At 41.6% G+C, this 23918-nt stretch overlaps 1 protein-coding gene and 2 long non-coding RNA genes across 3 annotated transcripts in view; all 3 read right to left on the reverse strand.

The window, feature by feature from the left end:
- The window catches only part of LOC124141767, a 54430-nt gene extending 30696 nt beyond the window's left edge, over positions 1 to 23734 (reverse strand). The window contains exons 1-3 of the mRNA XM_048388859.1: positions 22787 to 23734; positions 9081 to 9191; positions 6371 to 7525 (exon numbers count right to left, since the gene is read on the reverse strand). Coding sequence (XP_048244816.1) covers positions 6371 to 7525; positions 9081 to 9191; positions 22787 to 23729 — 2209 coding nt within the window. The 5' untranslated portion in view covers positions 23730 to 23734. The remainder of the gene's footprint in view (positions 1 to 6370; positions 7526 to 9080; positions 9192 to 22786) is intronic.
- Positions 3532 to 6361, reverse strand: LOC124120989. The gene is made up of 2 exons (XR_007219275.1): positions 4065 to 6361; positions 3532 to 3702 (listed from the first exon to the last, which is right to left on the reverse strand). It is a non-coding gene; the product is annotated as an uncharacterized LOC124120989 (long non-coding RNA).
- Positions 19797 to 20375, reverse strand: LOC124141790. The gene is made up of 2 exons (XR_007219276.1): positions 20227 to 20375; positions 19797 to 19967 (listed from the first exon to the last, which is right to left on the reverse strand). It is a non-coding gene; the product is annotated as an uncharacterized LOC124141790 (long non-coding RNA).
- Positions 23735 to 23918: the final 184 nt, after the last annotated feature.

The following is a 23918-nucleotide window of genomic DNA, read 5'->3' on the forward strand; positions in this document are numbered from 1 at the left end:
TTCAATATTTTTTTATTAAATATGGAAGTATTAACATAAAATTCAGTGTGCAGTGTAGCGGATATACATGTAACAACAATAATAACTTTAAAGACAGCTAATTTAATCATGAACGCACAAAACACTGTAGGCACTGTAATTACATTGTTCAGCACAATAATTTAACACAAGCATCTTCCATAATATTTTTAGCCAATGAGGAAAGAGTAGTCTGTAAGTGAGCGTACATGGCCTCTTTCTTTCGCTTTATGGAAACATGAATACAAATACAAAATCCTTGTTTGCAAAGAGGCCCATAAAGCAATGTACCATCACATTGACTCAGGCTTATGAATAACTGAAGATGACGTCAATCATTGTTCAGGATGTCACAAAAAACGATTATGTGAGGAGCTTTTATGAGCTTTCTGATTGTAACAGAAGCGTATATTCATTGACACTTCTGACTGTTCCAGGCAAACAGAAGTACACGCTGTCCATCTAATGAGGGGGTCGATGCAGCTAAGACAGTTGCCTCCACCGTCAACGAAGAAACCAAAGAGCACGAGCATGTGCAAGTCTCCAACTACGTGGCTAAAGAAATAGGGCTGAAGAAATAACGTCACACCTGCTGCTGGTGTCACACAGAGACGGAAGGAAGCAGGACACAGTCAACTTTCTGAAGTCTTTCAATGAGATTGTTTTGAGAGATAGTAGAACCCTATGCACAGACATGTCACTTTAAAAGAATGAAATTCACAAGACAACACTGTGTTTCCGATACTATAGCTTCTGAAAGCCCTTGAAGCTATTGATTGAAGGAGGAGGAGAATGATGAACTATCAGCGTGACTGATTGATCCTCTAATGTCATGGGGGAAGTCGGTTGTGATAGTGCACTTATTCAAATGTCCGATTTATACTTTTATACAGATTCAATCTTGTAATATCACTTTCTGTATTTATCTCTCAGAATATGTGATGATACTATCTGTCTCTTGACAATACTCTTATCTGTTTTTCTGTCATGATGTTAGGGTATATTTGTTTCTGATTTCTCAGTGAGAGGGATCAAGTACCTCTAATTTTACATTTTTGCTGAATTATAATATACACCAGAGTTGCACTTTATTATCTTGACAACCACTTGATTCTTTCCCAGCTTTTCAACTGGTGGTCAGTTCAATCCCAGTCTGTGATATACGACACCTGACATGTTGTGATATGACAGACAGACAAAGCTGTGTTAACAAGGTACTTGTGGAGTACACGATGCAACTGAAGATGGAACATTGTGAAGATACAATGTGTCTTTATACATATCCAGAAGGGCACGGGGACAGTAAAGTCCTGGATGTGGAGTTATGGCCCTTGGTATGTAGCGACGGATACAGAAGAACAGAGAAACATTGTTGGTCCCATTTGTAGAAAGGTTATTTGCCCAGACTCTTGTCTTAATTGTTCCTGCTCTGACATTTTAACATGTTCTCCTTATCCAGGACAAGTTGATGTTATTTTGTTATTTTGATATGTTTACGACATACTCAGGGTTGAACACAATGCATAGTCAAATTGTTGCCTTGAATGGATTCAAGTTTGTTATTTGTATATTTTTGTGCCTTTGATAATACAGTAAAGATATACAAATAAATAATTGTATTGAAATCGAAACATATCTGCCAAATTTCCCTCAAGGTATCAAAAAACAATTTTGTTATGAATGTATTTTCAAAGCACTGCATCAATTCAACTGTCATACGCAACAGAGAGAAATGAAATGTATTTGTCTGAAACTAGGATTTTTGAACAACCTCAAACTATCAGGTAAGCAAACTTCATGTCACTTTAGAAAGAGTTTGCACTGAGATTAACTTTGACATTGTCTAATCAATAGTAATATGTGTATAACATTGTTGTCACTCATTATTAAAATTCACTGCAACTGTCATGCTTTGGGATTATCTTTTCTTATCAAATGTTGTCCTACATTGGTCAGATCTCTTTGTCATAGAACTGAGGCCAGGTTGTAGGTGCCTTGCATTAGACATGGTTACTACTCAACTTCTAAAAAAGAAACTGAATTAAATAAGTGTGGCTCCAGGGTAATAGATCCCAGGCAAGAGAGGCGACCAAGGGGTTCGGGCGGTCAGGCTCGCTGACTTGATTGATGCATGTCATCGTATTCCAGTTGAATAGATCGGTGCTCATGATGTCAGTCTTTGGTTGTATGGTCCAGACTCGATTATTTACAGACTGCTGTTATATAGGTGTACTATTGTGGTGTGTGACGTTAAACTACGAATAAACAAACACTCTCGGCTTTACTCCCACAATGCATGTGTGCGTTAAAATGGTAGAAAAGTCCAGCGCGTGTCAGGTTTTAAGAGGTTTGACCGCCATTGTGAAACTAGGAGCATGAGTGAAGTGGGGACAACCCAATAACCATAATCGGGGCCATCTGGGATTCGAACCCACAATCACAGCATCCTGGCACACATAAACGTTGCAAACACTCAGCCACAATTGTGCTCTACACTATTCTCTATTGTGAGGGCAGCATATCAAGAAACCAGGTGTTGATGTTATTCGAAATCCCTGAGGCACAGCCAACGCACCTGGATAGGGACCGTTTCCTCAACCTCCATGTCCACATGAAACCCGTCCTTACTCTGAGGGAGACCCTATAGAGGTGTCCTTGTCTCATGGGAGAAGTGACTTTGCAGTGGCATGTATGAGTGTTCGCTTGCAAGATGGTACGGACTCCACACTATATTGTGTAAGCGTCATGGTACTTGCTGCACTTTTCTGTCTGAGTAGGGTATACATGCTGATCTGCAGCATGGTATCTCACACGCACGCACGCACGCACGCACGCACGCACGCACGCACGCACGCACACACACACACACACACACACACACACACACACACACGCTCGCACACACACACACGGCGCGGCGTTGAACCCCATTTCACCACACCTCCCCTTGCCTGGTCAGGCCTTCTGACTGGGCTGATTGCTGCTCTCAAGTACCCCGTTGACGAGTATAGTTGCTTATATTTTCAGTCACTAGTTGGCATAATCTAGACTAAAACGCCATGACGAATGGCACGGGTTTGGTGCTGACGAACAAAGAAAGATAATCATGGCAAATCGGGAGTCGAACCCAGGTTTCTGGTACACCAGGGACACACATATGCAGAGCAAATTCCGGGCCTCAGATAACTGGGCCATCAGTGCCTCCTAACCCGATTATATGTTTTGTTATGTTCTCTAAACCGAAGTTGATTTTTCCCATTAGGCGACAGCAACAAATACATCTGTAGCCTCTAAAACAAACACACACCCTGAAGATCCGGGTTGGAATTGATCTGCAGAAAGCCACGTGTGTCCTAAGAGGCGACTAACGGGATCGGACTGTCAGTCATGCTGACTTGGTTGATGCATGTCATCTAACCAAATTGCGTAGATCCTTGTTCATGGTGCCACTCACTGGATTATCTGATGCACACTCCAGTGCGGAGTTCAACAACAAACAAACAGAAACAGCCGTACACAAAGACATGCTTCATTGTTATACACTTTGAGTGAAACTACAAACAATCAACATGAATGGGGAAACGGTCACATTCCGCGTCAAGTCCACAGCAAATGTACATCAGTGTCCAGAGGTTTAGGCCGTTTCACAACTTTCGATCTTCAAACTCTTGTGTCTTGGAGAATCTGAAATATAAACAACATATCAAATATGCAACATTTATGACAACTAGAAAATGGGATATTGATCAACCGATAATTGAATGTAAAAACTCAAATTTGAATCGTTCTACGATAGACGTGAATTTTGCCATCAGCACGGGTTTGGTGCTGACAAACTAAGGTACATAATCAGAACGAACGGGGATTCGAGACCCATAGTTAAAGGTTTCTGGCACACAGCGGAACACATCTGCATAGCGACTTCCAACGGCCACCTGTGTCCCTCTTACCCGATTATATGTAAGTCACTTCGTTATAAGCGTAGTTAATTCATTCCATTTGACGACAGCAGTTAATACATCGGTAGGCCCTAGAAACAAACAAACCCCAAGTGTAGATCCGGAATAGAATGGATCTTCAGCAGACCATGCTTGTCGTAAAAGGCGACGGGTGGTTAGGCTCGCTGACTGCAATCACTGGATTGTCTGGTCGCATGCGGCGTTAAACAACAAACAAGCAAACAATTAAACAAACATAACATAGAAATGCATCATTAGTGTAAGCTTTGATCAAAACTACAAACAATGAGCATGGAAGGGGAAACAATCACATTCCTCGAGATACCATTCACATCGTCAAGTCCACACAAGTGAACATCAGTGTCCAAAGGTTAAGCCATTTAACAAATTTCGAACTTCAAGCTCATATGTCTTGGAGATATTAAAATATCTACACAATGTTAACCATATAGCAATGACTACAAGAGAAGGGGACTTTGATCAACAGATAACTGAATTAATATATTGAACATTTGAAACCTCGTCGTTCTACAGTGCATGTGAAATAACTGCTGAACATGGCCCATAATGTCTAAACAAACAATTTACTGTCATGTCCCCTTCAGTCCCGAACTCAATCCATATACATTGTCCATATATGTATACCTCTGGGAAAATGTTAAGCATGTTAAGTGTCCCATAACAATAGTTATATGACTACCCATTCACCCTTCTGCTTCTCCGTACGAATCATCATGCAGTCATCTGGAGAAGCATGCATTGCATTGTCCTATAAGCAGATATCAGCATCAAAAGGTGATCAATATCACATTATGAGTACATTCTAAACATGGAGATCTATCAAACTGATGTAACGAACTAAATCCAAGCAGTCCACAATTCATTTCAAATTAATTGTTTGTATAATATCAACAGCCCTTACAATCTATCACTAGTCTCGGACCAGCCGACAAGTGGCCATGTCGACCCGACATAACTCCCAACCAATCACTCGTTAACACGAGTATTTCATCACCTGATATTAAAGGGTTCCACTGTACCGTACTGTAAGTCTATACTTTATATGTAACTGTTCACATTATTATATATGATTTGATGTCTGATTGTAGACACAATATTAAATATACGAGTCAGATTATTATAATAATGTAAACGGTCGGAATGATACCAACAAATTATTCTTATAAAGGGTATACTATAAGTTTACTAAATCATATTACCTTTGCAGCAACACCTGTACATTCTAAAGGACAAGATGGTTGTTGAGTTGAATAGAATTAATGTTAAAATGTCAATATTATCAATTTGAGTGATTATTGGAAACAGTTCAACAACAAAAGTCTTTTACTTAATCAAGCTATTCACATGTTAATATAAGGAATATATAACATGGTTTTGTACAGCAAACACGATATACGATTGACATATTTCTTAAATGTGCATAGTCAACATTTATGAATGATAAGAAAAGCGAGAGTACAAATAATAAATAAAGCAGAGAGATTAAGGGCGACAAATGTTGGAGTTAGTGTATACAACAAACGGAAGTTGACAGAATTGATTATTGAAGGCACACATCCTCTTTCATCACTTCACACACATTCACTCATGATGTCATCTCAATGTTATTGACGTGTGAACATTCAAAATTAGAGGAAGACATTCTATGTGTCATGAATACTCACAATGACTGCAGTTGGTGGTTTAGTAATTGTACATGAATTGTCTTACCTACTCCTAAATTATTAGAGTAGTTGACAAATATCATAATGGAGACGTGCATGTCTCAGATCCTTTTTTCTGATAGTAGACTGTTTCTCTACTGCACTCAAACTGCATATGTAATCACACAAATATATTTTTCGAAAATAAAGAATAGTACAGACGTATATGTATGGCACATTAATTTAAACAAAACATCGCAAATGATGTATTTCATATATTTTTGTAAACAAAGAGGCTTTCTACAAGAAAAAATAGTGTTTTAGTATAAAAGATGAGGGGGATAAAACTAATGAAACAAAAATAAACAATATATGCAAAAACAAATATGGGCATACTTTATACAGGTGGGCGCGGGAATAACATGAATGTCCGCCGATTTAATCTTCTGGGGGCGAGCCTGTACCAATAAAAATTGTCCGGGGGAGGGTCGGGGGGAGGTGGTCGCTGTGTGGTGGTGGGTGTTATTTTGCCATTCGGGGACAGAAAGTGCTAATGTGTCGTTTCTCAAAACCAGTTGCGGTTTTCTAAGATTAGATGTGACATACTGTTTCCGGTTCTAAATTCAATACAGGGATAAATGTACAAATAACACATCTCTACACTGTAAACACGGCATGTGCATACTGAAATTAAATTCTTTCCCAAATACAGGGTGTCGTTCAACTCACCTGCATCAGCACCTGTAGTTGGTGGATCAGAAGGGAAACGGTAGCCTCCATTAACAAGGTCGAGGGAAAACCCATATACAGCAAATCTGCTGGCAGAGCGGACGAAGTAACTGCCGAATGAACATTTTCTTCCCGCTTTGTAATCACTGCCGGGGATGTCCACCCAGTCCAGTGTAACAGGGGCCATATCACCAGTAAATATTTCAATATCCGTTACGTGTTGTTTAGTCAGGATGTTTATACAGGTTGTATAAGGAATCGATGCACTGTTCACGAAATACGTAACTGGAACTACAACAACAAACCCAGTATAATATACATGTGGGTCGTTTCTACACAGGGTTGCCATGACAGGCCTTGTGGCATTAAGATATAGACCCTCATTATAGGCGAGGTATTGGCGATATACACGGCTGTCACCCAGAGAGAATGTAGATCCATTGTTCAACATAATTTCAGTGTCGCTCTGGTCACTAATAACTTGGAGCTGGTATGTCGCGTTCCTATAATAGGGGTCGTCACCTGTAAACATAACATACTCCGTCCCATGATGTCGTACAGGTAATAGTTGCGTCACGGCCGTGACAAGATTTTCTTCCATTTCCCCACTGAACACAGCTACAGTGTTTGTTGAGTTGATTACAGTTCCAGTCAGGTCATAGTCACTCTTCATCGTGAAGGTCTGATACTCATCTAGAGTCACATGAATCGTGTCTCCGTCGTTGTAGGTCATGTTGTCATAGGTGACGTTCCCCTCCAGCATCAGCGTGATGTCCACGTCTATCTTGTGGTTGTGGTTAGCTATCACTAACACCACGTGGCCAATGTCTCCCAGACAGGTGGATACTACATACCTGAAACCTAGGGCAGAGATCGGGAGGGGTGAAAAGATGCCATATCCACAGAGTCCGTGAACGCCCATGTCCTCAACAAAGACGTGGATTGTGAAAGCCTTGTTTTCCACACCCACCGTCAGCAACAATAATGGATCTATGACAACCGAAGTGTACCCGTATGGTGTTACAGTCCTTGTGACGTTATATCCCAGCTGTGGATAATCAACCAGAAAAGATCCCCCTGTTTCCCCAGCTGCCACTGTAACTGCATAACTACACGTCCAGTAATAACGAATGTATACCAGGAGGTAGCTCACATCTGGAAAAAGTATATACAGTTTGTTAGTAGTGTTTTAGAATGGATAACAACGGTACAAGCTAGCTTCTGACAATTGATAGTTTCAACGTATCACTCGACTAAGCATTGTGTGCCTGGGGTTGACATACATGACTGTGATGTTACAAACCAAATATGTGTTATTGTGACAGCTGTCCAAAGTCATTAAATCCATCGCCAAAGGACAATAGTCACTCTATCATGATTTCTTTTATATATAAAAGACACTCATCGATCTAGTTCCAAATAACAACATCGATGAAAATAGATATAACGTGAGCACAAGCAAATTACACGTTATTTTACACACTTAGAAAAATCAAGTCGGCCTGTAAATATACGATCTGACAAACAACTACAACAGCAGCGTGAATAACAGCCGACTCGCGCGTTCATTGTCAATCGCAGCGTTTAGTTCATCACTTCCTCAGTAAGTCACAGTGACGGTGTAACTATAGGGCATTCTGAACATTCCCACGCTGAATGTAGTTGTCACTCGTTTGGATTGACTATGTGTTTTACAGCCATACAGTTGGTCGTTATATGACTGTCAGTATAAAAATGTTGTCACATCTGCCGAATGGAAGTGTAGGAAAAAGTTAATATAAAATCAAAATTACGTGCATGTGTGCTGCTGTGGATATGAATACGTCACAGTGGGGTTAGCGATGTCCTCATAATAATAGAGTCGCCATTTCGAAAGAAATGTTGAGCACCACCCCTACTTTATGTTCCTATACCCCGAACTTCCTTGTATCTCTGTACATGTAACGTTGATGTCTGATTATTGTCTAAGATACCACTGATATCTGTTGAAAATTTGGCAGAATAGTGTGTGTTTCTCAAGATCGTCACGAGTTCTGAGTCATATGATATGATGCAAAGCTTTAGAAGGGTATTCAAAAATCTATTGCTATGCATCTCATAATGGAAACAAAAACAAGTATGTCCAGTGATTTTAATTACATTTCATTTCATATTGAATGTACTGACTCCGAGCCGACCATTCTCTGTTTTATCCCCATCATGCCGAGCTCAAGGCAAGGAAACAACACGTACCATCCTTCAAGTACCGTGATAAGGTTTGACGCGACCAGGGGATGGAACCGCCGAACTTTTGCTCTCCGGGCAAACGCTATAACCCCTACACCACGGAGACGGACGCACCCCAGAGCACACTAGATAAGACACCAAACCGACATCTACCATGAAAGTTGACAACATAACCAAAACCATAACCAGCAAAACGGTAATCCATAAACTGTGACCAAAGACAATGTATACAATTAAACAAAACTCAAATGATAGATGTTTTCAGATATTATTAACCATTTTATATTTTATGAGTCTTTTAATATTATATTTTAGGATTACAACTTTGAAATACATGTTTGTTTTTCCTTATATTGTATATACTTGTATCACATCGGGCTTTCCTCCAACATCAAGCTGACATGCCATGATATAACTGAAATACTGCTCAAAGCGGCTTTAAAGAAATCTCGCATACTCAAAGAAGCTATGTCTATACTTATACCCTCGGGGTATTCTTGTCCGCCGGTCCGGGTGTTGTTAGATACGGGTGTGGGTAGTGTCGTTTCACCTGCGGCAGTTGAGGCCGGGGTTTGTGTCGTCGGAGTTGCTGAACCTAAACAGAAACTTGATCTCAGATAGTCTTTTCACAGTTGCTAGAGCGTGGTTTCTAATCACATAACATTCTTCTTAACATGAAAACAGCTTATATCAATGTCCCATAGTTGCGTATAAATTTCAACATAGTTCAGAAAAGTTATGCCATGTCTGATTCATGCATGTGGAATATATATAATCCCTAAAATTACATACTTTGTAAAGATTGTTTTAGAGCTACACTTCTACCTGAAATGTCCCAAATTCACAGAGAACTACCTGGGACTCACATAGTGGTAGTGGTATGTAATAAGATGTCCTTCTCTGCAATCATACAGAATGGAGAATGACAGGCACCACGTGACTAGGCCCTGGTTACTTTGACACAGTGGAACTCAGGCTTACAGTAGAGGACATAACAACATGTACAGACAAACGTTCCCATTGTCCTCTCCATGCCCCGCGTATTAACCTTGAAGTTCAAAACTACCCAGAGAGGAGTTAAATCAACTACTTAGAATAACAGATGTGCTTGAAAGGAATTTGATAGTGGAGGCATGTCCATGAATAAGTGTCCAGTTGAAAAGATAGAGAAGGAAAGAAATGTTCACTGTATCAGGTCCTGTGGAGTTTAATTTCTGTTTTGGAAAAGAGATAGAGCAAAAAACTAAATTGGACTCTCTGTACGGGAAAAGAAATAAGCTTTCGAATTATCTACCTCAAAAGCTTTGATTCGAATTAAATCCTGACACCGAAAGCCAGCGTCACTGGTTTTGTTGCTCGCTATGGCTCTGTTCGTGATTCAATTGTCGGGCCCTTGAAAAAATTAATGATGAAATAAATAAGATACAGCAACCAAAATCAAATGTCCGGAAACGAATGGAGAACCATAGTGATCTTAATTGAGAAAAGAGCCAAAACTCCAAAAGGAAGGTTTGTGTATTGGCAAGAGCCATTCCGAGATGTCAGTTGGAGTGAACTGTCAGTCTCGGAGCTCCGTGACTTCTTACAAACTTCTGGAGATGGCAAGCAAACATAACTGATATTTGTACGTCTGTTTATGTGTTTAGGACATGTGATATGCTTGTGTTTAAGTTTAGCATGATGCAATATATTATTAATTTCTTCCTGAAAATACATATTTTACCTCGGTGCAACATTTTGTTTATGAAGTGTGTTAGCTGATATTTCGGCTTGTAAGGTGCTTGTATAATTGTCTTGTGCATAAGGAACAATGAACAGGTTATATCGCAAAATATACTTGAAATGATTTACATACTTTACATAATATTCCAATAGTACATCAATATAGGATGAGAATATTAAAGTATTACATACCAAATTATACATTCATATGCATTCACATAATACAAAACAATGTTGTTTTAGTTATCCACACAAACTGCAATGTATACTATCTACACAGAATTTATCTATACGTGAGCTCGAACGTTCAATGTACAGCACTGGGGTCGTGCTATAATTGAAAACACTAATTAACTTTGGCTAATTAACCTCAATTACTACTGCAGGAGTAATCGCTGATTACTACAAGATAATATTATCAATGCATTATTTGGTCTTTATCGTTGTGCATGAGTAAGGTTCCATGTATCCTTTGTCGTTACACTGATCACAAGCATGTGTATTGCAAAAAACTGTTTTAAACGTGTCCTGAACAAACTCAAATTATGTTGATGATGAAACGTTAACGTCAGAGAATAGTCCCTCTTGTTTACCCCCCGAATCAGATTCAACTGGGCGAAAAAGGCAAAATAGTTGTAACAATTATGTGAATGTATCACAGCAAATCAGGTATGACACAAGGTGTGAGCGAACAAGGGTCAGCATGTCCTGCTCTACCGGTCACGCCTAGCCAGTCTTTGTTAAACATTGTCTTGATTACAATAATAGCTAATTGTTATATCAAGCGGGCATCAACCCCAAACATGTGTTGTTATACCTAATTCTTTCTTCATAACAAACCCAGTTAAAGTAAAAGATCAGTTGACACCGTGGAAACAATGTACTTGTGGATAGCTATTCAAGGAATATGTATAAAACAGGGTTGTTAAATCAGGGAATATGTATACTCACTGAAACGTTTAGGGAATATCCCTGCGTGAATCAGACATTACATATTTAATGTAGCATATACACTACATTCAAACATCATCGGTGAATACATTGGAAATATTCCGTGCAGTCGTTGTTTTCAACCAAGAAATCAAGCGACGGCTAGAGGGCAACAACGAGTACTCAGACCAACAAGCACTCAGAATACGTCACATAATAGGAAATATTTCCCTCTTGACACAATGTGCAACGTAGGCCATAGTCTTCTCTTTAAATTGCTTCAATGTCAGACAACAGTAGGGTTTGCGCAAAGTTTACAGTGTAGGGCTCATTTGACTTTAAACAGCCTCATTTACTTTAAACTGACAAAACAAATAGACACACGCAACTACTACACCGCATACCGGTGCAGCGTATACACAGCATATTATCGGCTCATCTTACAATAAAATACTAGCTTCTGATTAGTTAAGGAGCAGGGCATTATTGTCCATGTAGCCTACTCATGTAACCCGCTCTTATACCCCGCTGAGAAATCAATCGTTACATACCTTAGGTAACTTCCTTATCTCACATCAGTATCATTGAGCTAAAATGATCCGATGTTTATCTGAAGGCATTGGGTAAATGGTTGTAAGAGTTTTACTGAGTGAAACTTTGGACATGTATTCGTGGTCTGTATGAACGAATGTCGGTGAGATCAATTCGTTGTCAACCAATCCCTTTGGGCATGTGGTGTGATGTACCCTGTGTGAGAGCCTATGTACCTGAGGACTGGGTACACAGTCTCATACACAGGGTACATCATACCTGACGGCTCGGTGTACATTGGCTCACACACCGGGTACATCACACCTGACGGCTCGGGGTACATATGCTCTCACACAGTGTACATCACACCTGACGGCTAGGGGCGCATTGGCTCACACACCGGGTACATCACACCTGACGGCTCGGGGTACATAGGCTCTCACACCGGGTACATCACACCTGACGGCTCGGGGTACATAGGCTCACACACAGGGTACATCACACCTGACGGCTCGGGGTACATAGGCTCACACACCGGGTACATCACACCTGACGGCTCGGGGTACATAGGCTCTCACACCGGGTACATCACACCTGACGGCTCGGGGTACATAGGCTCACACACAGGGTACATCACACCTGACGGCTAGGGGCGCATTGGCTCACACACCGGGTACATCACACCTGACGGCTCGGGGTACATAGGCTCACACACAGGGTACATCTCACCTGGCGGCTCGGGGTACATAGGCTCACACACCGGGTACATCACACCTGACGGCTCTGGGTACATAGGATCTCACACAGGGTACATAACACCTGACGGCTCGGGGTACATAGGCTCACACACAGGGTACATCACACCTGACGGCTCGGGGTACATAGGCTCACACACAGGGTACATCACACCTGACGGCTCGGGGTAAATAGGCTCTCACACAGTGTACATCACACCTGGCGGCTCGGGGTACATAGGCTCACACACAGGGTACATCACACCTGACGGCTCGGGGTACATAGGCTCACACACAGGGTACATCACACCTGACGGCTCGGGGTACATAGGCTCACACACCGGGTACATCACACCTGACGGCTAGGGGCGCATTGGCTCACACACCGGGTACATCACACCTGACGGCTAGGGGCGCATTGGCTCACACACAAGGTACATCACACCTGACGGCTAGGGGCGCATTGGCTCACACACCGGGTACATCACACCTGACGGCTCGGGGTACATAGGCTCTCACACCGGGTACATAACACCTGGCGGCTCGGGGTACATAGGCTCTCACACAGAGGGTACATCATTCCTGACGGCTCGGTGTACATTGGCTCACACACCGGGTACATCACACCTGACGGCTCGGGGTACATAGGCTCACACACAAGGTACATCACACCTGACGGCTCGGGGTACATAGGCTCACACACAAGGTACATCACACCTGACGGCTCGGGGTACATAGGCTCACACACAGGGTACATCACACCTGACGGCTCGGGGTACATAGGCTCACACATAGGGTACATCACACCTGACGGCTCGGGGTACATAGGCTCACACACAGGGTACATCTCACCTGACGGCTCGGGGTACATAGGCTCTCACACAGGGTACATCACACCTGACGGCTCGGGGTACATAGGCTCTCACACAGGGTACATCACACCTGACGGCTCGGGGTACATAGGCTCACACACAGGGTACATCACACCTGACGGCTCGGGGTACATAGGCTCACACACAGGGTACATCACACCTGACGGCTCGGGGTACATAGGCTCACACACAAGGTACATCACACCTGACGGCTCGGGGTACATAGGCTCACACACAGGGTACATCACACCTGACGGCTCGGGGTACATAGGCTCTCACACAGGGTACATCACACCTGACGGCTCGGGGTACATAGGCTCACACACAAGGTACATCACACCTGGCGGCTCGGTGTACATTGGCTCACACACAGGGTACTTAACACCAGGCGGCTCGGGGTGCATAGGCTCACACACAGGGTACATCACACTTGACGGCTTGGGGTGCCGTCAGGTGTGATGTACCCTATGTTTGAGCACATACCCCCCAAGATTGGTTGACAACTTATAGAGTAGGTATTCAAAGCAATAGTGTTCGAGGGGAAAACCAATAGGGGAATCAAACATGCCTGAAGTGTGGACAGACAACGATATGACCACAAGGCTACCTTACCACTCTTTTGACATAGGAAAACCTATGGGAAAACATGTACCAGCAGCTCACAGTAACTTCTATACAAAATCAGATATTTTGCACACGTCGGTGCGAAGTTCAGTGAGGATATGCCTGATAACCCCACAGATACGATAAACTCTTTCCAGGGGACTGTTGGTAAAGTGATGCTTAAGCCAACCAGAATGTTCTTATTACAACAAAAGATAACGTACCGTCAACGATTCCAAGGTATACCAGAAGTAGTGCCACCTCTATGAAACGCCCCATTGTTACAGACCTTCGCCTGTACGGTATAGAGCTGTGACTACGCTCTGTTTTGCAGGGTGGTTTCAGGTAACCTGTAATGTTTGGGGGTCACCTCACTGTGCCCTCATCTATTGTATACTGCTTGTGTTCATGGCCTTGCTGTATGATACAGGTGACACTGCTTGTGCTGATAGCCTGGCCATAAGATACCGATGACATTGCTTGTCTTCATGGCCAGGCTGATGATACTGATGGTGTTGCTTGTGTTCATGACTTAGCTGTATGATACCGATGATATTGTTTGTGTTGATGATCAGGCTGTATAATATTGATTATATCTTCACGTTTACATCTGAGATAACATCCGTCTATCCTGGTAATTTCTATGTATTTGTATCTGAAGTCCAAGATTATGTTCATTTCCGTGTTTGCTGAACCCTGTGCCTCCTCTATGGAGAGTTTCCGTGACATCACTTCCCAGAAGAGCTGCCAGTTGTTCTACTTCCTCAACCAGCTGCTGGAGAAGTCTGCAGTGAAGGAGAGACTCTGATTGCCATAGCTGAGAAGTACCCTCACCTCACCAAGTCACACAAGGCAAAGGTCAGTTGGTAGTGCAGTCAAAGCTGTAACAGAAACGATGCAATAAGATTATACCTTTTTTCTAATTTGGCATATGAGTTCTATCAATATTTTAAATAAATGAATAACAATGCTATTGAGGGCTACAAATATTCCACAGAAACCTATTGTTTAAATGTCAGAAAATGAGTAAGTGCCAAATGTTATCAAATTATTTCCATATCTTTGGTTTCATGGCTTAATTTTGTGCAAACTGTGGAATGTCATCATTATTTAAGATTTAAGCACACTTAGTCATGTCAGCTGTATTAGCAATTTCATCACACAAAACAAGTCATCAAATTCTGCACATTTTATTGCAGAAAATAAATATTCTTTGAACAAAATATCTTCAAATGGCATTTTAGAAGTTGTGGTATCAAAGACGACACAGTTGACTGGTGGATTTGAACTGTTATGTTTGTGGTATTACCATCATGAAGTCTTTGGTCAGCTTCATTCTTCCCTGACAGATTGATGGACTCATTATGGAATTTCCTGGCATTCTTATCTCCCAGATGAGTTGATGTTGCTGAATAACATCATATTATTTTGTTCAAATTGGGATTTGGGAATTGGGATTTATATGTTCATACGTTCGGAGGTATTTTTACTTTGTATTTTAACATTTAACATTTTGGCGTTCAAAGCAATAACGTAAAACTGAGCATTAAATCCGTTTGTTCCATATTGGTTCTGCTATCTGTGAAATACAAGTCACCTCCACAAAGCCATAACATTAGCCATCAAATCTCTTAACATTTTCTCGGGGCGGTCAGGTAGCCTCGTGGTTAAAGCGTTCGCTCGTCACGCCGAAGCCCCGGGTTCGATTCCCGACATGGGTACAATGTGTGAAGCCTATTTCTGGTGTCCCCTGCCGTGATATTGTAAAACCATACTCACTCACTCACTTAACATTTTCTCAAGTGCAGATTTGGAATTAACTGAAAGTGACGTCATCCATTGTTCCCGATGTTGCAAGAAAGTTTATGTGAGAAGTCTTTTGTAAGGAGGTTTCTGATTGTAAAAGAAGCATATTTTCATTGACACTTCTGACTGTTCCAGGCAAACAGAAGTACACACTGCCCTACAAGGCCCTGATGAGGGGGTCGGACGCAGCTAAGACATTTGCCTCCACCGTCTACGAGGAAACCGAAGATCAGCTACATGTGCAAAGAAATAGGGCTGACGAAATAACGTCACACCTGCTGCTGGTGTCACACAGAGACGGAAGGAAGCAGGACACTGTCAACTTTCTTAAGTCTTTCAATGAGATTGTTTTCAGAGATAGTAGAGATTGTAGTACTATATGTACCGAAATAAAGAATGAAAGATTGAAGAAGTTGAAATTGATAAGACAACTCTGTGTTCCTGGATACTACAGCTTCTGAATGTCCTTGAAGCTATTGATTGTAGGAGGAGGAGAATGATGAACTATCAGCGAGACTGGTTGATCCTCTAATGTCATGGGGGGAGACGGTTGTGATAGTGTACTTATTCAGATGTCGGATTTATACTTTTATACATATTCAATCTTATCATATCACTTTTTTTATGTCTCTCTCGGAATATGTGATGATACTATCTGTCTACCATGATTTTATGATATTCTACCATGATTTTAGGGTATATTTGAGTGGTCAGTGAGAGGGATCATGACTCTGTACCTCTGACTTGAGAGCCTGTTTGCTGAGTAATAATATACACAAAGTTGCTCTTTGTTATGTTGACAACCACTTTATTCTTTAGGGGCGGTGGGGTAGCCTAGTGGTTAAAGCTTTCGCTCGTCAGGCCGAAGACCCGGGTTCTATTCCCGACATGGGTACAATGTGTGAAGCCCATTTCTGGTGTCCCCTGCCGTGATATTGCTGGAATATTGCTAAAAGCGGCGTAAAACCATACTCACTCACACTTTATTCTTTCCCAGCTTTTCAACTGACTTCCATGTTGAAGTAAGAAACTCTGTTATAAGGATCTAGGCAGTACGTTGCTCAGTGCATTGTATCGATCACAACTTTGCCAGAAGACACTGGTGGTCAGTTCAATCCCAGTCTGTGATATACGACACCTGACATGCTGTGATATGACGGACACACAACGCTGTGTTTTTACAAGGCACTTGTGGAGTACACGATGCAACTGAAGATGAAACATTGTGAAGATACAATGTGTCTTTATACATATCCAGAAGGGCACGGGGAAGTAAAATCAGTTCATTCCCGGATTCACAAGTCCTGGATATGGAGTTATGGCCCTTGGTATGTAGTGATAGATTTAGATGAACAGAGAAACATTGTTGGTCCCATTTGTAGAAAGGTTATTTGCCCAGACTCTTGTCTTGTTCCTGCTCTGACATTTTAACATGTTCTCCTTATCCAGGACAAGTTGATGTTATTTTGTTATTTTGATATGTTTACCACACACTCAGGGTTGAACACAATGCATAGTCAAATTGTTGCCTTGAATGGATTCAAGTTTGTTATTTGTATATTTTTGTGCCTTTGATAATACAGTAAAGATATACAAATAAATAATTGTATTGAAATCGAAACATATCTGCCAAATTTCCCTCAAGGTATCAAAAAACAATTTTGTTATGAATGTATTTTCAAAGCACTGCATCAATTCAACTGTCATACGCAACAGAGAGAAATGAAATGTATTTTTCTGAGACTAGGATTTTTGAACAACCTCAAACTATCAGGTAAGCAAACTTCATGTCACTTTAGAAAGAGTTTGCACTGAGATTAACTTTGACATTGTCTAATCAATAGTAATATGTGTATAACATTGGTGTCACTCATTATTAAAATTCACTGCAACTGTCATGCTTTGGAATTATCTTATGTCTTATGTTGTCCTACATTGGTCAGATCTCTTTGTCATAGAACTGAGACCAGGTTGTAGGTGCCTTGCATTAGACATATGGTTACTGCTCAACTTGAAATTAAGAAACTGAATTAAATCAGTGTTGCTCCAGGGTAAGAAAATAGATCCCAGGCAAGAGAGGCGACTATTGGGATCGGCCGGTCAGGCTCGCTGACTTGATTGATGCATGTCAAATGTTGTCCTACATTGGTCAGATCTCTTTGTCATAGAACTGAGGCCAGGTTGTAGGTGCCTTGCATTAGACATATGGTTACTGCTCAACTTCTAAAAAAGAAACTGAATTAAATAAGTGTGGCTCCAGGGTAATAGATCCCAGGCAAGAGAGGCGACCAAGGGGATCGGGCGGTCAGGCTCGCTGACTTGATTGATGCATGTCATCGTATTCCAGTTGAATGGATCGGTGCTCATGATGTCAGTCTTTGGTTGTATGGTCCAGACTCGATTATTTACAGACTGCTGTTATATAGGTGTACTATTGTGGTGTGTGACGTTAAACTACGAATAAACAAACACTCTCGGCTTTACTCCCGCATTAACGTGAAAAATGATCAATGCATGTGTGTGTTAATATGGTAGAAAAGTCCAGCGCGTGTCAGGTTTTAAGAGGTTTGACCGCCATTGCGAAAACTAGGAGCATGAGTGCAGTGGGGACAACCCAATAACCATAATCGGGGACATCTTGGATTCGAACCCTTACTCACAGGATCCTGGCAAACTGAATTAAATCAGTGTGGCTCCAGGGTAATAGATCCCAGGCAATAGAGGCGACTAAGGGGATCTGGCGGTCAGGCTCGCTGACTTGATTGATGCATGTCATCGTATTCCAGTTTCATGGATTGGTGCTCGTGATGTCAATCACTGGTTGTCTGGTCCAGACTGTTTTATTTAAGGACTGCTGTTATATGGATTTACTATTGTGGAGTTTGGCGTTAAACTACAAATAAACACACACTCTCGGCTTTACTCCCTCATTAATCTGAAAAATGATCAATACGATGATAAACACAACTCACTCACCTCGGAGAGTTTTTTTAGCTTTCACCCGGACATTTCTTACTGAACGGAACAAGCGAGTGAATTGTGTTTTACACCGCTTTCTAAGTGTGTTTTTTTTCAATTAAACCACAGTGTGTCCGCTAATTTGGGAGACAATTTCAACCTGGTGCAGGTCTTAAGAGGTTTGACCACCATTGTGAAAACTAGGAGCATGGGTATAAGAGTTCGCCGCCAAGATGGTACATGTACAGACTCCACACTTCATTGTGTAGGCGTCATGGTACTTGCCACACGTTTAAACTGCGGCAAGGTTTCCCAGACAGACAGATACCACACGCACACGCACACGCACACGCACACGCACACTCACACTCACACTCACACTCACACGCACACGCACACGCACACGCACACGCACACGTACACCCACACACGCACACACACGCGACGCGACGTGAAACCCCATTTCACCCCACCTCAAATTGTCTGGTCAGGCCTTCTGACTTGGCTGATTGAAGCTCTCAGTACCGCGTTGACGTGTATAGTTGCGTATATTTTCAGTCAATAGTTTGCATAATCTAGACTAAAACGCCATGACGAATGGCCCGGGTTTGGTGCTGATGAACAAAGAAAGATAATCATAGCAAATCGGGATTCAAACCCACGTTTCTGGCACACCAGGGACACACATATGCAGAGCAAATTCCGGGCCTCAGATAACTGGGCCATCAGTGCCACCCAACCCGATTATATGTTTTGTTATGTTCTTTACAACCGAAGTTGATTTATCTCATTTGACGACAGCAACTAATACATCTGTAGCCTCTAAAAACATACATACTCCCGTTAAGATCCGGGTTTGATAGGGTCTTCAGCAACCCATGTGTGTCGTAAGAGGCGACTAACGGGATAGGACTGTCAGTCTTGCTGACTTGGTTGATGCATGTCATCTAACCAAATTGCGTAGATCCATGTTCATGGTGTCACATGGATTATCTGATGCACACTCCAGTGCGGAGTTGAACAACAAACAAACAGAAACAGCCATACACAAAGACATGCTTCATTGTTATACACTTTGAGTGAAACAACAAACAATCAACGTGAATGTGGAAACAGTCACATTCCGTGTCGCGTCCACAGCAAATGTACATCAGTGTCCAGAGGTTTAGGCCGTTTCACAACTTTCGATCTTCAAACTCTTGTGTCTTGGAGAATCTAAAATGTGATCAAAATGTCAAACATTTATTACAACTAGAAAATGGGATATTGATCAACAGATAATTGAATGTATAAACTAAATTTGAATCCACATCTTTCTACAATACACGTGAACATAATCAGAGTGAACATGGGCTCGAAACCCATAGTTATAGGCTTCTGGCACACAGTGGTAGACATTTGCTTAGCGAATTACAACAGCTTAGACGACTGGGCCACCCATGTTCCTCTAACCTGATTGTACGTAATGGCTTACTTCGTTAGAACCGTAGTTGATTCATTCCATTTGACGACAGCAGTTAATACATCTGTAGGCTCTAGAAACAAAAATACCCCAAGTGTAGATCCGGGTTAGAATGGGTCTTCAGCAAGCCATGCTTGTCGTAAAAGGCGACTAACGGGATCGGGTGGTTAGGCTCGCTGACTGGGTTGATGAATGCTATCGTATCCCAATTGCGATGACGGATGCTCATTGTGGCATCATTGGATTGTCTGGTCCAGACTCCCGTGCCACGTTAAACAACAAAAAAGCAAACAAATAAACAAACAAAACATAGAATTGCATCATTAGTGTACGCTTCGATTAAAACAACAAACAATCAGCATGAAAGGGGAAAGAATCGCATTCCTTGAGCTACGGTTTCACATTGTCAGATCAATAGCAAATGTACATCAGTGTCCAGAGGTTAAGCCATTTCACAGATTTCGATCTTCAAGCGCATGTGTCTTGGAGAAACTACAATATCGACACAATGTTAAACGTAAAGCAATTACTCCAAGAGAAGGGGACTTTGATGAACAGATAACTGATAACTTAATCCTCGTCGTTCTACAGTGCATGTGAAGTAGCTGCTGAACATGGCCCATAATAAACAAACAATTTACTGCCATGTCACTTCAGACACGTCCCCAACAGACCTGACCCCTATCAGACCGGACACCCATCAGTCCGGACCCCCGTCAGTCCGGACCCAGTCAATCTGAAACCCCAACTTCTTGACGCTTTCTGATACGGTGCCCTTTTTGTATACACCTGAGGAAATAAGCATGTGAAAGGAATCATGGCGAGAGTTATTTGACTACCCATTCACTCTTCTGCTTCTCTGAACCATACTATATGATACAACCATCTTGAAGTCATCTTGAGAAGCATGCATTGTCTTTATTCAACCTACAAGCAGGTATCAGCATCAAAATGAGATCAAGGTCACGTGCAGATATATTCTAGGGTGGTGTTTAACGTTTTCCCTGGTGTATAACAGTAGATGCCAACTTGTCCACAATTCATTTCAAACTAGTTGTTTGTTTATACATATCACCAGTCCTTACAATCTTTCACTAGTCTCGGGCCAGCAGACAATTGGCCGTGTCGACCCAACATAACTCCCAACCAATGGTTCGTTAACACGATTATTCCATCGTCTGGTATTAAAAGGTTCCACTGTACCACACTGTAAGTGTATACTTTAAACGTAACCTTTCACATTATTATGTATGATTTGATATCTGATTGCAGACACAGTATTGAATATACGAGTCAGATTATCAAAATAATGTAAACGGTCGGAATGAGATCTACAAACTATGCTTATAAAGGGTGTACTATAAGTGAACTGAATCATATTACCTTTACAGCAACACCTGTATATTCTAAAGGACAAGATGGTTGTGGAGAGAAGAAAACAAGTTGAATAGAATTTATGTTTAAAAGTCAGTATTACCAATTTGAGTGATTATTGGAAACAGTTCAACAACAAAAGTCTTTTACTTAATTAAACTATTCACATGCAAATATAAGGGAAATAAAACACGGTTTTGTACGGCAAACTTGATACACGTTTGAAATATTTCTTAAATGTGCATAGTTAACATTTATGAATGATGAGAAAAGTGAGAGTACAAATAATCAATAAAGCAGAGAGATTAAGGGCGACAAATGTTGGAGTTAGTGTAAACAACAAACGGAAGTTGACAGAATTGATAATTGAAGGCACACATTCTCTTTCATCACTTCACAAACATTCAGTCATGATGCCCTCTCAATGTTATTGAAATGTGAACATTCAAAATGAGATGAAGACATTCTATGTGTCAAATACACTCACAATGACTGCAGTCTGGAGGTGTAGTAATTGTACATGAATTATCCTACCTACACCTAACTTTTTAAAGTAGTTAAAGACAAATATTCTAATAGAGACGTTCATGTCTCAGATCCTTTTTCTGATTGTAGATTGTTTCGCTACTGCATTTCAAGCTGCACATGTAATCATATTAATATATTTTTGTAGAATAAAGAATAGTACAGATGTATAAATCTGGCACATTAATTTAAACAAAACATAACACATGATGTATTTCAAATATTTGTGTAGACAAACAGGCTTTCACAAGAAAAAAATAGTTTTATAGTATTAAATCTGTGGGGATAAAACTAATGAAACAAAAATAAACAATATATGCAAAATCAAATATTGGGATACATTATACAGGTGGGGCCGGGAAATACAAAAATGTACACCGAGTTAATCTTCTGGGGACGAGCATGTACCAATAACAGTTGTCCGGGGGAGCGGCGGGGGGAGGCGGTCGCTGGGTGGTGGTGGATGTTATTTTGCAACACTGGGACAGAAGTTGCTAATGTGTCGTTTCTCAACACCATTTTCGTTTTTTTAAATTAAGATGCGACATACTGTTTCCGGTTCCAAATTCAATACAGGGATAAATGTACAAATAACACAGCTCTACACTGTAAACACGGCATGTGCATACTGAAATTAAATTCTGTTCAAAATGCAAGCTATCTTCAAACTAACCTGCATCAGCACCTGTAGTTGGTGGATCAGAAGGGAAACGGTAGCCTCCATTTACAATGTTGTGGGAAAACCCATATACAGCGAATCTACTGGCAGAGCGGACGATGTATCTGCTGAATGAACATTGTGCTCCCGCTTTGTAATCACTGCCGGGGATGTCCACCCAGTTAAATGTATCAGAACGGAATACTTCAATATCCGTTACGTGTTGTTTAGTCAGGATGTTTATACAGTATGTAAAAGGAATGAAAGCACTGTTCACGAAATACCTAACTGGAACTACAACAACAAACCCATGCTGAGATGGATATGTGCTGTTTCTACACAGGGTTGCCATGACAGGCCTTGTGGCGGTAAGATATAGACTCTCATTCCGGGCGAGGTATTGGCGATATACACGGTTGTCACCCAGAGAGAATGTAGATCCATTGTTCAACATAAGTTCAGTGTCGCTCTGGTCACTAATAACTTGCAGCTGGTATTTCCAGTTCCTAATATAGGAGTAGTCACCTATATACATAACATACTCCGTCCCATGATGTCGTACAGGTAATAGTTGCGTCACGGCCATGACTGACCTTCCTTGCATTGCCCCACTGAACACAGCTACAGTGTTTGTTGTGTTGATTACAGTTCCAGTCAGGTGATAGTCACTCTTCATCGTGAAGGTCTGATACTCATCTAGAGTCACGTGAATCGTGTCTCCGTCGTTGTAGGTCATGTTGTCATAGGTGACGTTCCCCTCCAGCATCAGCGTGATGTCCACGTCTGTCTTGTGGTTGTGGTTAGCTATCACTAACACCACCTGTGTCTGGTATCCCAGACAGGTGGATACTACATACCTGGAACCTAGGGCAGAGATCGGGAGGGGAGAAAAGATGTCATTTCCCATGTGTGTGTGAAGGCCCATGTTCTTACCAAAGACATGGATTACGTAAGCCATGTTTTCCACACCCACCGTCACCCACGATGGCGAATCTATGTTAGTGGCCCCGTATGGCGTTACAGTCCCTGTGACGTTATATCCCAGCTGTGGATAATCAACCAGAAAGGATCCCCCTGTCTCCCCAGCTGCCACTATAACTACATCTGATTCAGTATTCAGCCAGATATCATGAAAAGATGCCAGTAA

This window comes from Haliotis rufescens, unplaced genomic scaffold (assembly GCF_023055435.1).
Source record: "Haliotis rufescens isolate VD_foot unplaced genomic scaffold, xgHalRufe1.0.p SCAF_8, whole genome shotgun sequence".
NCBI lineage: Eukaryota > Metazoa > Mollusca > Gastropoda > Lepetellida > Haliotidae > Haliotis > Haliotis rufescens.